Source organism: Trichogramma pretiosum, unplaced genomic scaffold (genome assembly GCF_000599845.2).
Source record: "Trichogramma pretiosum strain Unisexual culture from Peru unplaced genomic scaffold, Tpre_2.0 scaffold23, whole genome shotgun sequence".
Lineage (NCBI taxonomy): Eukaryota > Metazoa > Arthropoda > Insecta > Hymenoptera > Trichogrammatidae > Trichogramma > Trichogramma pretiosum.
This window is the reverse complement of record NW_019641629.1, coordinates 1,939,629-1,953,348: the sequence shown is the minus strand read 5'-3', so window position 1 is coordinate 1,953,348 and position 13,720 is coordinate 1,939,629. Positions and strand designations below refer to the sequence as shown.

At 40.8% G+C, this 13,720-nt stretch overlaps 2 protein-coding genes across 2 annotated transcripts; both read right to left on the bottom strand.

The window, feature by feature from the left end:
• Positions 1 to 2: 2 nt before the first annotated feature.
• On the bottom strand, positions 3 to 1,158 carry LOC106649448 (transmembrane protein 256 homolog). Its single transcript, XM_014366877.2, has 4 exons — positions 737 to 1,158; positions 433 to 592; positions 241 to 359; positions 3 to 159 (listed from the first exon to the last, which is right to left on the bottom strand). The coding sequence occupies exons 1-4, from the start codon at positions 824 to 826 to the stop codon at positions 16 to 18; spliced, it is 513 nt and encodes a 170-aa protein (XP_014222363.1). The 5' UTR covers positions 827 to 1,158; the 3' UTR covers positions 3 to 15.
• Positions 1,159 to 1,355: 197 nt separating this feature from the next.
• Positions 1,356 to 12,695, bottom strand: LOC106649370 (sodium/potassium-transporting ATPase subunit beta-2-like). Its single transcript, XM_014366740.2, has 6 exons — positions 12,176 to 12,695; positions 4,849 to 5,106; positions 4,582 to 4,763; positions 4,103 to 4,204; positions 3,516 to 3,687; positions 1,356 to 3,426 (listed from the first exon to the last, which is right to left on the bottom strand). The coding sequence occupies exons 1-6, from the start codon at positions 12,345 to 12,347 to the stop codon at positions 3,308 to 3,310; spliced, it is 1,005 nt and encodes a 334-aa protein (XP_014222226.1). The 5' UTR covers positions 12,348 to 12,695; the 3' UTR covers positions 1,356 to 3,307.
• Positions 12,696 to 13,720: the final 1,025 nt, after the last annotated feature.

The window sequence follows — 13,720 nt, the reverse complement described above, 5'->3', positions numbered from 1 at the left end:
TCTTTTCTCGCTCTCTTACAGTATCATACCCAACCAGCCAAAGATGAGACATGTGCCACCGATGGGAGTCAGTTTACTGTAAGATTTATCACCGGTAAATGCGTAATAGTAGCAGGTACCACAGAATAATATTATTCCAGAAGTCATGAACGTGCCAGCCTGAAATTAAAGATTCATAATTACAAATGTTTCATGTCAGTCAGGCAGATTTTTCTTTATTTCCAGTGAATTAATCCTTACCACCAGTGGCATCCTGCTCATAGGCATACCGATGAAAGCCAATGTGTGAATAAAATGATACCTTGAAGCTGTCTCGAAAACCCTTCTCAGTTCGTGTCCATTTTCATTTTTATAAGTCTCTGTTGAATAAAACATTTCAATGAAAATCTCTTTCACTACTGTTAAATTTTAGCAGTTCAACGAAATACGTACTGTGAGATCCATACGCTCCCAAAATCACTGCTGCTGCACCACTCAGAGCAGCTATTCGAATGAAAGGTCCAGTGGAATGTGCCATTTGCCACAATGGTTCGGGTGGTAATATCTTGACTGTTTCAACAGGCTTTGGTCTTAATCCTAGATAATCTATCACCTGCAGAAATAACAATTAATGAGAAATCAATGATAGAATAGTATTTGTTATGCTTCAGTTTTTCCAAACATTGATTAGGCTATCAGCAGGTAGTCAATTATTCAACTTTAGGTGCAGACTTTCATAACATAAGCTTGTACTCACCCCATTAGTTACAGATTTACCCATGTGCAAGGTATTGGAGCTGATCGGATTTGTGAAAAGCACATAGTTCAACGCATCTTGAAATCCCATTTTGACCGATGAATCTGGGCAAACGTCAAGTATCTATACGATAACGAGGCTAACAGCTAGTGACTGTGTATAATTTTGGCTTATAAGGTAACTAGTGGTGAAACAAACTCGCGAACTTTTCGGTCGACTGTTTTTTTCTCTACGTCGAGCGCACGCTTTCAAACGTTATCATGTGAATGCTTGGAAACAAACGACGAGACCAGACAGCAGCATCCACTTCGCTGGCGAAGATTATCTTTTGTTTTGGACCAGCTTATAACGCATGCACACACGATTTCTCCCGAGCTGTCTGCCTATATTTATGACAATGTTTTGGTACAGCCTGGAATTGACCGCGCGCGCAGATCGATCAAGCAGAAAACTACGCAGATACCAGACGACGCAAGCGCAGATACAGACGGGATTCGCGATTCGCGAAAATTTCGCGCGCCCGATACGATTTCGATTTTTTTAAGCGCGAAAAATTCGCGCGCGTCGTCGTCGTTCGGAGACGAGAGGGAAGGAATGAGATTGAAATGATTTTTCGATAACCGTGATAATTGTTCAATATATTTTCACAACATATATTATATATTTACATTTACGTAAGGCGGCCATGTCTCAGTGAATGAATACATCGTCGGGTGCAGTTTTTCTTTTTTTTAAGAAAAAAAAAAATTCAATAAATAAATCGTACTCGATAATTTACAACCGCATCGACGATGACAGTTAATGAGGCAATATAAACTCTCACTTCTCCTACATATCATCTGGCATATATATCTTGCTTCTTTTTTCTTTCCGTTTGTTTTCGATTTATAAATCTAACAAACTCGTATATCAATATATATTATCATGCGATTAAAACTTTAAAATTATATATAATATATTATTATACACACAATAACTCGATATATAAATTAGGTTCGTTTTTTTCTCGATTTCGCTACGAATCCAGCCGTAGAAAATAATTCTCATGCATACGAGCATTTGTCTCTCTGTATCGTAATTACGATGCGTAGAATTTATCATTCTACATTATTTTAATAAACTTTCGTTGGCTTCTTTGTTTTTTTTTTGTATATTCTGTTAAGTTACGATCAAACATTTGCACTGCCTACGAGTATAAACATTTGTCCATGCAAAAAGAAAATCACATCCGCAGTGATGAATTTAGGAAATCGCGATTTACAATCGTCGCGCGAGAAAAAATAAAATACAACCTTTTCTTTGCGATTAACGGTGAAAAATATAAATGTAGCTTCGTAAAAGTTATTATCTTTTTTTTTTAAGTACGGCGAAGAAAAACAGAAGTTGATGCAGTCATTTTCCTTTCACATAAACGATCGGACAAAATGAAGAGAAAAAAAAAATTAATAATAAATCCGAGCACAATAAAGATTATCACATGATCTTTTTGCGTGTGAAAAATTCGCGCAATATTCGCGACTTATCTACATAAACGCACTTTGTTGCCCATTTTACAACAAATCGACAGGTACAATTATTCATTAATATAACTCGCGCGAGGAGAAACCGATACTTTTTTCACTTTTACTCGATTAATTTTCTTCGAAAATAAATGACAATATCGCGTCGACGACGGATACGTAGAAAGGACAATATTTTAAACAGACATAAAGTTATGCAGGTTCGATATCAGATACGGAAGCATTTAAAAATCTGCTTAAAAAGAATCTTAAACATTAATGAGATTCCATCGCAGTGTGTGTGTGTGTGTGATAGGATTGTTCGTATTAAAAAATAAAACGAAAAAAAATACACATATCAATTTCACTCTCGCCTGTTTAAATATTGTCTTAGAAAAAAAATAATAATAATAATAAAAATAATAAATAACAACGATATTATGCGTCCGAAATAAATTTTCTGCCTATCGGGAAGTAGATTCACATTAATATAAATAAATACGATATTTATACATGCCATCATCTAGTTTTCGTATCATCCGTTGATGCAATTATAATAATACTATAAAAAAAAACTCGCACTTCTTCGTCGATTACACTTCTTGCTCCCTTTTTTTTTCTCATGACACACTACTCATTTTGACTGTTTTTCAATGAGAGGCACACTCACACACGTGTCTGATTATTATGCTCTTCTGTATCTCGCAATTGTATACCGATAAATTTGATTATCGTACCTTTCATCGCGTCATTCATAACGTAACATTATTATAAATTCATACGTAATCTACATAGGATTTGCTTTACATTATCTATATTTCCTTTAATTTCTTCGTTTATAACGTTTTTCTTTCCTTCTTACTCTTTTTTCGCTAAAAATTTTGATGTACAAACGCCTTCTCTCTCTCTCTCTCCCGTGTTGCTGCGTTTATACGCTTTTGCCGATTTTTTTATTTTTCCTTTTTTTTTTTTTTTTACAGCGTGGCTATTTTCGTTGTCGTTGTTGGTACGTACGTACACACGCGTACAGTATAATAGGATATAATGCCACAGCGGGACGCGCGCAGACAATTTACGCTTTGTTATCGATCTGAAGCTCGAAATGAACGGCTCCGATCTTCTCGTTTCTCTTCGACTCGTACTTGATGTTTTTCGCCCAGGCGCGGCACTCGATGTAAATAATTTCGTCGTCTGTGACAAAAAGGAAAAGGAGAAAAAATTAGAGACTGTAAATTTTCGAAGAGACTACGGGTGAATGTGTTTTGTCTTTTATCTCTTACTCTTTGGACGCTTGAAGTGGACCGCGACCAGCGGGCTCAGGTACTCGTCGTCGTTGACGTATGGGTAATAGTAGCCGGGGAAGCCCCTGGATTTGGGATAATACTCGATTTCGCCGATGTGCTCCTTGTCGACCTGCTTCTCGCCGGCGCACGACACCCATATCGTGTTCAGCTGGAAAATTTTTTCGCACCGATTCAGTATGTTATTTCAATTTTTTTTACCTTTTACGCGCCCCGAAATAGCAATCAATTCATTAAGATCAATTCGGTAGTGGACGCTATACCCTCAAATTTGATACCTACGCAGACTAGGCCTGAATGCAGGATTATTTTTTATTAAAACCGCAAAAATATGACAATCATCGTTTAGATGCTCCGACTCAATTAGGTAAAATAATTTCTCGCGAGTTTTCCAAGAGAATACGTATGAAAGTTTCCAACAATCGCGGCTTTAATAAAAAAATGATTCTGCATTCAGGCCTAGCCTGCGTAGGTATCAAATTTAAGGGTATAGCGTACACCAGTATCTTATTATTGACTCGGAAACAGTGAGAAAATAGTCGAGGAAAAAAGTAATTGTCCAGTACCTGCTCTTTCGGTGCCTTCTTGATGTGCTCCTTGAGATCTTCGGGCATGTCCTCCGGCAATTCCGACGCGTTGTTGTAAAATTCCGGCTGCCAGTCGTAAATCTACGAGACACAGAAAGACAAATTCATTAATTTTGTGTCGTTAATGAAATAGAACACCCCCGTCTTTCGCGGATCAACAAGTGAATCAATACACGAACTTTCCAAATGGTTAAAATAACGAGTTTTCTTTTTTTGCGCCTTCCTTGCGTCAACGAAGGACTGAACGAAGTGAATAATTTAAAAAAAGAAGGAGAAAAAAAAACCCAAGTCTATAGCGTAATCTTTACGAGCGGGGCGGAGCTTAATTCCATACTACACCCTCGCCGTCGACATCGATTTTCCATCCGGGGTTAATAAAGAAAAGGAAAAGAAATAGGCAGGAGAGTGTCCTGCGGTGTGTCTCTTTTATTTATTTTTTTTTTTTTTTGCTCACTCACCCTATTGAGCTTGATGAAGATGCAGGGCGAGGAATTGTTGAAGCCGTAGCTGTTGGCCCGGGAGCAGGGGCCCCAGTCGTTGATGTCGACGGCGCAGACCTTGTTGGGCTCGGGCGGCCTCTGATAGTCGCAGATCATCTGCGTGCGGCCCTCGAACGGCAGCATCGACTTGTTGTGATACTCTGTACGAAGAAAAAAAAAAAAAAAAAGAAAATTAACGTCCGACGAAGAAAAACAGGGTCGAATCAACTACATGTACACGCGTACTTTCGAGGAAGTTATCGAGCGAGTCGACGTACTCCCTGATGGCCGTGGAGTTGTCCGATGCGTACCAGAGCAGCGATCTCTGCTCGGCGTCGTGGGGCATCGGTCGGAAGCCCAGGCCCGGATTCGTGCCTATTATGCTGTCTCTCAGAGTGTAGGTGGGCCGGTGCTTGTCGATGGACGCCATCAGTCCGCAGTAACAAATGCCGCAGAGCAGCGCCAGAACGCTGTAGAACACGAGGTAGAAGAGCCCGACGATACCTGCGCAAAAGGAAGAGAGAAATTAGCAAAAAAAAAAAAAAAAAGAGCTGACTAGATCTTTGCCAATTTTGCACACGCAACGGCGGTATAACAGTAGCGATTCTCTTCAAAGTGGAAAAAGGGATAATAGTTGGTACATCACAACGGATATAATAAACGTCGAATGTGTCGCTCACTATACGACAATTATAAAAGCGCATGTGTGCGTATCATATACAATCCGCAAGTTGTGGTGTCGTTACTCTTGATTAAAAACAATCAAATGGCAGAGCTGCTGCTATACTGCCACACATGCGTCGTGTCGGGCATAAAAGCCTACGACGGATGATTGAACCCGGGGGCAGATACGCAGCGCAACATCGTATTATTGAGATAATTCAATGGAGGCTTTAATAAAGCGCGCAACAAGTGTGATTCAATTTTCTCTCTCTAAAGCAAATCGCTTTAGTCGTTGTGTACCATCATTTTAGTGTTTGTGTGTGTGTCTGCACAATAATAAACAAAGAGTTGAATTGAAGCGATTCTTCGTGTTACCCTTTTTTTTCTAATTCGGATCGTTCGCAGCGATGAATCCGAGAGCTTAACAAGCGACTCGATCCGATGCTTGATATAATAGCATACGAAAGTTCTCTATTATACATGCCCCTGTTGTAATATCGCAATAATAATAAAAGTTAAAAAGCCGGGATCGTTTATACTTATTATAATGTTAAACCACGCGTGTGATTCGACAACGGAGATAAGGAGCCGAGAGCCTCGTTTATCACCTCCGATGTATATAGTGAAAAGAGTAATTTCTCGGAGGTGTAATGAGCTCACCCACGCACGAATCACAACCGGATCGAGATGCAGTTTCGTCCGGATTTTTTTTTACAGGTTTTTTTGTTTTTCGATCGTTCGGCATCGCTGTTATAATTGTTCGTGTACAACGATGTTTGCCAATTGGCGCGAGGCGTGCAATGCATCACGATGTATATCGCGTTTAACGTAGCGCGGCTCGTCTTTGGATGTCGCACGAGTCGCTCGTTACATCATCTATGTTAATATCGTGTACGACGATTGTGGGACATTTGTAAAAAAAAAAAAAAACTAATAATAAAGAGTCGAGCTCGTTAGCGGTTAATCATTGCGGAAGTCGTCTGCGTATTACAGAGATGCATTCGTGTATGCCGCCGACTTAACGTCTGTGTGTGCTTTGATAATCGACGTTTGTTTTCGTTGTTAAAAATCGGATTAGATGTGTAGTACGAGGCTCTTTTCGGAGCATTCGTGAGTGTATGAGTGACTTTCGGACATTTTTGAGAAATTTAGAAAACTAAATGGAAAGGTGTGTTTATGGGAGAAACATCTGCAACTGTGCTTCATAGCGTAAGCCCGAAGTATTGCCGGAATCTTCGTTGTGCTTTTATATTCCAATTATTCATTTTTGAACGTTCAAAGTTCCAAATCTTCCTATGATTTACAAGACTCAATGATGCCTTTAAAAAGAGTTGATTAAATGCTTCGAACGGACGTACGAAATGAAAGTTTTTACTTCGTTCAAGATGAAAATATTTTCACTCATTGCTTCTCGATCTAAAGTATCTATTTTGATACAAAATATTGCAATAGTTTTGGAATTTTTATTTTTGAGAAAAATGCAACGTTCACGATGATTGGCGTTTGTTATTAAAAAAAAAATAATATTTTTGTTTGTACAAGACATCGTTAAATAACTGTTGGGATTTATTCATTTCGACGCGCCGATGTGCGCTCAAACGATCGATCCTCAAACAAGCAAGTAAATTAATTTCAATTATTTAATACCAATTAAAAGCAGTTATTATTGTCCAAAATTATATCATCTCATACCTAATTAAGCATTTGACGAAGGAAAAAATGTATCGTACCCCATCGACTCTTTCACGCGCTTACGCTTTTTATTGCACGCGGGCCTCTCTACGTGTGTCTCTTATCCGATTTCCAAAACCGATCTCGATCGAGCCGGAGACCTCGCGTTCCATACCTATCCGCTATTTACCGGTGTAGCTTAGAAAAAACTAAAGCAAAAAAAAAAAGATGATCCGAATACCGTTGAATCATCGCGTACGGCACACACACACACACACACAGTTCTCCCAAAAATCACAACTCGCGAGCGCGACGTCGTCTCCTCCTTCGCGTTTCTAATCGCCGAAAGAAAAAAAAAAGATCGTTCGATACGATCGATTTCACGTACGTACATTTAGCTGGCAGGCTGGCAAAATTATATCGTACAGTTTTCTTTTCGAGCTTCGAGCCGAGCGAGCCCAACCTTGAGCAGACTAACTAATATACATGCGTAATTGAAACGTTCACGCTTTGCATTATCGCGAGCGAGCGAGCGCGTGCTTACGATATATATTAGATGCATATTGTATACGCGTGCACAGGCCAGCCGAGTGCTGCGAGTCTGCGTGTGTATTGACATCTCAATTTGCATTGTTTTACTGAAAAAAAAAGAGGATGAAGTAGACGAAGACGAAAGAAAACGTCATCTTTCGCGTTAGAAATTACACAAAATTGCATCGTACCCGTAAAGTCTCTCTCTCTCTTTCGAGCACATTGATAAAGTAAGATCGACGCTCGACACGCACCGACAAATGATCCGCGAGCACGTGCGTCGTCTCGTATGTACCTATATCCACACAACTCGATGCATTCTTTTCAAATTTCGCGCACTCTTATACTAGCACTCATATATAAGTGAAAAAAAATCGCGCTCGGCTTTTGCCGCGTTCAAGGTCGCGGTTGCAATGTGTAAATACACGAGTCAAGTTTTTCCATCCATAATAAAAGCGCGTGCGCATGTATGTATATCGGCAGCTCCTTAATGAGTTTGCTCTCTTCGCCTACGTATACACATACATTCATATACATATATGCAAGTGCACTTTCTATGATTATCGTACGTGTGGCACGAGTCGGGCGCGCAACGACGACGACGACGACGATGATTTGTTTTACATCGCGTTGCAATCGCGGTGCGGTTTTATTATCCTCTCCCGACAATTACAACTGATCATGCCGCGAACGGATGGCATTATAATTGATCTCTGTCTCTCTCCTATTAAGGCAAGAGATTTGCATGCCTTACACACGAGCGAGCGATAATCAATCGAGGAAAATGTAATAACGATTAGTTTCTTTTATTTTTTTTTTCGTCTCGTACGGAATCGCTAGTAGTGTTTAAAGTCGCTGCCGTTGCGCATACGCATCCAAATAGTACACACACACAATTGCAATGGGATTAAATGCGATCGTGCTCGCGCGCGAAGCTAACGAGCTCACGTGTCTATATAATCCATTATGTTACTCGCGTGCACTTATCATCGCGCAGACACACACAGGAAGCAGCAGCGCAGCGTTACACACAACCGAGGATTATTTTTTTTTTCTCTCTCCTTACGCGCGCTCGAAAAGTTGTATTGTATATATAGAAAAAAATAGAGGAAAAAAATAAATATTTAATCAAATAAACACGATCACGGCCGTATGTAAAGATAAAGCCTTCGATTCGTGTATACGTAAATGTGTGTGTGTCTATGTAATGAAAAAAAAAAAAAATCACTAAGCTCCGTGCCACTGGATCGTGTGTGTAGCAGCGCAAACCGCTAGGAATCCTCGTTCGTCTGTGTCTATACGATATTACGCGTGTCATTAAGAGCTCAAGAGTAGTTGTTTGCTCTCCTTTTTTTTTGCAGCAGTGGCGGCAAATTAATTAAGACGATCGAGTTATACACATTATGAATTCAATAAAGATGAAAAAAAAAAATGTATATAATAATTCCAGAATCTATCTTTTTTTTTTCTTCTCCTCCGTTTCCTCTTCTTCATCATTGTCGTCGTCGTCGTCGTGACTCTTTTGCGCAATCGGCTTTCAGGTGCGTGGAATATTTCGCTCGCCTCGCCAACTGCTCCAGCTTGTATCCGTGCGTAAAAAACTTTTTTTTCGCTCGAGCGATAGATTGCCGATTTCGGTGCCGTATACCGTACACGGAGCCCGAGTGTACAATAACGCGCGTGCGTGCGTTATACTTTTGGGTGCGATGTTTGAACGACACACCAACGTCATAGATACTAGTTCTTCTCTCGAGCAAATAATGTATTCCAATTTTTGCGCCAGCGATATATACGATACGCGATTATACGCGGAGACTATCGCGCGATGTATCGTATACGAATATTAAATAGGTAAATAGGAGCGCGCAAAAACGAAATAGCGGCTCTTCTCTCGAGAAATTCGATTCGCGATCGGTATTACAATATTACGATCTATATTAATACGAGCATATAGGCGTTGTGAGAATTAAAAATCATTTTACTCGGCGCGAATATATATATATATATATTGTCAGTCACTCAAGACAGCAAGAGCAGCAGCAGCAGAAACAGCAACGGCAGCAGTAACAGGTGTCATTGACACACTTATAATCTATTTACTTTTGTACATATTACACACTCGTACACACGAGCGCAACACACGGACACATATACTTAAATAATATATACTATAGAAAACCAGACAAAACTAGTCGGAGAGAGAGAGAGAGAGATGCACGACGACGACGGCGTGCAAAATACTTATATAGCGCGCACACGCGTGCTTAAAATGCTTTATGGTCCAAAATTGCCCCGCTCGAAGTACGGCTTGTTTCGTGCGTGTGTGTGTGGCTTATCGGATTCAAGCATCGGAGAGAGAGAGAGAAAAAAAACAGTCGAGCGGACGAGTAGAATAGAGTAGAGTAGAGTAGAGAGTAAGAGAGAGAAAGTGAGCCCCGGTAATTGAAACATAAAATCAGGCTTTGTGCTCCGATCAACGAAAATAACGAAAAAAAAAATAAATAACGATGATAAATAAAACGCATTGATGCGCTCGTCCTGTGAGAGGCGAGTAGTACATACAATCACGTCTAGATACGGCCCTTACTTATTTGTAATGTCGCATATATGTGTACACGTTTTAAAGCTATACAATACAGTAGTAAGGAAGGAATGCCCTATACATATAATACGCGCGATAGGATTCTATTTACCGATCGCGTGCGTACATGTATATACGTACGAATATATATATGTGCGCGCAAAGAGAGATAAAGAAAGGAGATAATAATGTATATAGTTTAATCTGCGCGAGATATTAGGCAAATAAGCCGCGCGCGTATGTGTGACTCGAGCCGTATATATATATATAATCGCGAGAGAGAAACGTGTTACGAGCCTATACTACTAATACTTAACGCTGCTCGCGCGATAGTTGCTGAATTTTTTTTTGCTTCTCTCCTTTTTTTTTCACGCCGATACGTGTATATTATGTACACCGAGGTAGAGTCGTCGTCGAGCCAAGCGAGAAAAAAAAATATTACTCATGTTATTATGCGCAGCGCGGCGAGGCTCGAGGACGAGGGACAGGAAAAATAATGAGTAACGAGAGGAGAGGAAGAAAATATCGGCGATGAAAATTGAATCAAGATCGAGTGCGGATTATAACTTTTTTTTCTTGCATCCGATTTATACCGGTCACGCGCGCGCATTATACGTAAATAATAACCAAAGTTGTATACCGGTGCACTTCGTACGTGCCGCCGTATTACATATAGTTACGAAGAAAATTAGCGAGAAATTCAACGATAAAACCGAGGCACAAACGCCGTGAATCGCGCACGGCGGGAGATCGGTGCGAAAAATAACACGAAGAAAAAGAAGAAGAAGAAGAAGGAAAAAAGCTCGTAACTAGGTGTCGCGCGTTGCTCGCTCGGACGACAAGAAGAAGAAGAAGAAAAAAACGAGGCAGAAAATGTCAATGCGACGATCCACTGCTAATTGTTCGCGACGACGATAACGCGTTTGTGCAGAAAAGAATGACACTTTTTTTTTGGTATATATGTGTGTGTGTGTGTGTGTGACCCCCCACCGGGGGGCGTGGGTTACCCACGTGCGCGCCTCGCACATATACACATTGCATTATTATTATTATTATTATTATTATCATATGCATGCGAGTAAACGCGTTCACGTAATGTACGTGTATTTACAAACGATCGCAGCCGCAGACGCGAGTCGAATCGAGAATACATTATGTATACTCATTATTTATGTCGCACAGATTGCACAAAAAAGGAAAGAAAAAAAAGGTAAATAAACAACGACGATTGCCATTGAACACGCGCGAATGCAAAAATAACCTGCGCAACCACTTTCTTCTTATTACTTCTCTTCTGTCGCACGCAAATTTTTACAAAAAAAAATCGGTATCGGTAAAATTCCACCGCGATAATCCGATCCGTGCAAATGTCATCGTCGGAACTGGATGCGACCGAAAAAAAATGAAATTTCAAAAAAAAAAAAAGAAAAAAAATTAATAACAAAACCGAAAAAACCTCGAGCTTCTCGCTCGCGCGCGTGCACGTATGATATACGAAAGAGCGAAACAGACAGAAACCGGGAGGAAATCAGTCGCGCGCTGTGTGTGCATTTGCGCTCGCGACGATATCTCGCACCGCAAATGCACACACGCGCGCGCGCAAGTATTACTGGTTCTCGCGGCGCTCTTTATCTCTCTCTCTCGCTGACTCGCACGCTGCTGCTGCTGCTCCCTTGCTCTTGAGAAATCCCAATTTTTTTTCGCGTCTTTAAAAAAAAAATCATAAAATAAAAGAGACAGAGAGACAAGAAAATATGTGTGTCTGTGTATCGGTGAAGGCTCCTCTCTCGGCACAATGAGCACGTGGTCATTTATTTCGTACGATACATATACAGCTCCGATTTTAACGCGTGTACACGACGCTGGTATTGCCAATCAGCTGTTTTCCTTTGAGAGTTTGCTCGTTTGCAAATACGCACACGGTATACATCGATGTATAGGTACGCGTGTGTACGTGAATTACGTGCAAAGCACAAACGTTTCGCTTTACAATAGACATCGGTATACACGAGCTAATATCATAAGTACACACAGACAGAGTCGGTTGACACGAATATACATAAAAAAAAAAAAAAAATGTGTACTACACGCACAATCACGATCACGATCGCGTATTGCTCTTCTTACCCCATCGTTTCTTCGTGTGGCCGAACACGGTGCCCTTCCGCGGATTGTAGAGCCAGTCCTGGACCATCTTCCAGCCCGTCCGCTCGTCGGGCTGCCGGTAATACTGATCGAACTCATAGGTATTGGTGCTGGTCTTCTTGCCCTTCTTGAAGCTCGTGATGCTGCTGCTCATGATGATGCCGTTGTTGTTATTTTATTAGTTGAAACTCTCCTAATCGATCGCACTGGCAGTTTTTTTTTTCTCTACTTATCTCTGATAATCACGCGCGAGCTATCCGGTTGTATTTATTATTTAGCACGCACACCGATGTATATATGTAAACACACGCGCGTATATGAAAAAAAAAATATGTTCAAGGGGAAAAGGGAGGGTTGGAATTTTTTTGTGGTCTAATTAATATATCGATCTATGTATATCGTTGGTAATAACGATGCCGATACGACGACGACGACGACGACGACTCACTCACTCGCGGGGCAGCACGACGCGTTGCGTGTGTGCTGTGTCATCGACGGCGAACGAGCGCGCACTGAACGCAGCGGCTAGTCGCTCGCGCGCCTATATATATCTATATACGGCATATGTATCAAAAACGTGTCTGTGTGTGTGTGCCGAGAGACGACGATATGCTTATAAGCAGCCAGTCAGGCGCTCGTGTATATGTATATGTATTCGGAGCGGCTTTTCGTCCCCGTGTATAAGAAAGCCGGGCGCGCATAAAGTGTGTGTGTGCGTGCGCGTAATAGAGAGCGAGAGAGAAGCTTTTTCTGCGTCTAATTCGTCACTCACGCAGATGCGAGAGAAGAAGAGGAAGACACCACCCCCACCGGAGCGCCGAGCGCGTGAACGGGGGCTCATATACAGAGAGTAGAAAGAATAGATTTCCAACCAAATCCAGCTAAATCAATCTAGTTCGATCTCGAATTCTTTTTTTTTGTCTTTTCTGCTCATCTGCTCTTTTTCACACGCGCAAGCGCGAATAACGTTCGATAGGCCTCGGAGTTTTGAAATGTGTCTATAATGTGTCAAAAGGCGTGAAATCGCTGGCAATTTTGCGCTACATATATATTATTTAATAATTCGCGCGCGCGAAGCGTGTAACAATACGAATACGGAGCCGACGAGGCTCCTTATCTCGATAAATTCTTTGGGTTTTCTTCGGCGCGCTGCTGCTGCCGTATTGTATTATGTAGGCGTAACGCGCAGGTATATCGATGTGTATTTTTTTTTCTCATTCGTCGCATCTCTTGTTTGACGTTATAACGTCAGCGATTGAAACGAAGACCCAACTAACTGTATCGAAAAAAACCCAACGCAAAACTGATAAATACAGGGATACGGTGTGACAATACCTGACCTGTTGAGAAGCATATAGTATTCGAACTTTTCATCTAAAATTATAAAAAATAATGACAAATTAAATTGTATATGTTGACAATGGAAGATTTGTAAAATTCCCTTAAAGATGTTTTGTACGTCTAAAGAGATTTTGAAAAAGATCCGCAGCCAATTTATCATATTGTGTAAATCATCATTTACGCACA

Coding starts and splice junctions, on each gene's coding strand:
- LOC106649448 (XM_014366877.2), bottom strand. CDS start 826: ATGGGATTTCAAGATGCGTTGAACTATGTGCTTTTCACAAATCCGATC. Junction 593..736: donor GTAAATCTGTAACTAATGGG/GTGAGTACAAGC, acceptor TTATTTCTGCAG/GTGATAGATTATCTAGGATT. Junction 160..240: donor TGAGCAGGATGCCACTGGTG/GTAAGGATTAAT, acceptor CTTTAATTTCAG/GCTGGCACGTTCATGACTTC.
- LOC106649370 (XM_014366740.2), bottom strand. CDS start 12,347: ATGAGCAGCAGCATCACGAGCTTCAAGAAGGGCAAGAAGACCAGCACC. Junction 5,107..12,175: donor CCACACGAAGAAACGATGGG/GTAAGAAGAGCA, acceptor CCTTTTGCGCAG/GTATCGTCGGGCTCTTCTAC. Junction 4,205..4,581: donor TCTTCATCAAGCTCAATAGG/GTGAGTGAGCAA, acceptor TGTGTCTCGTAG/ATTTACGACTGGCAGCCGGA.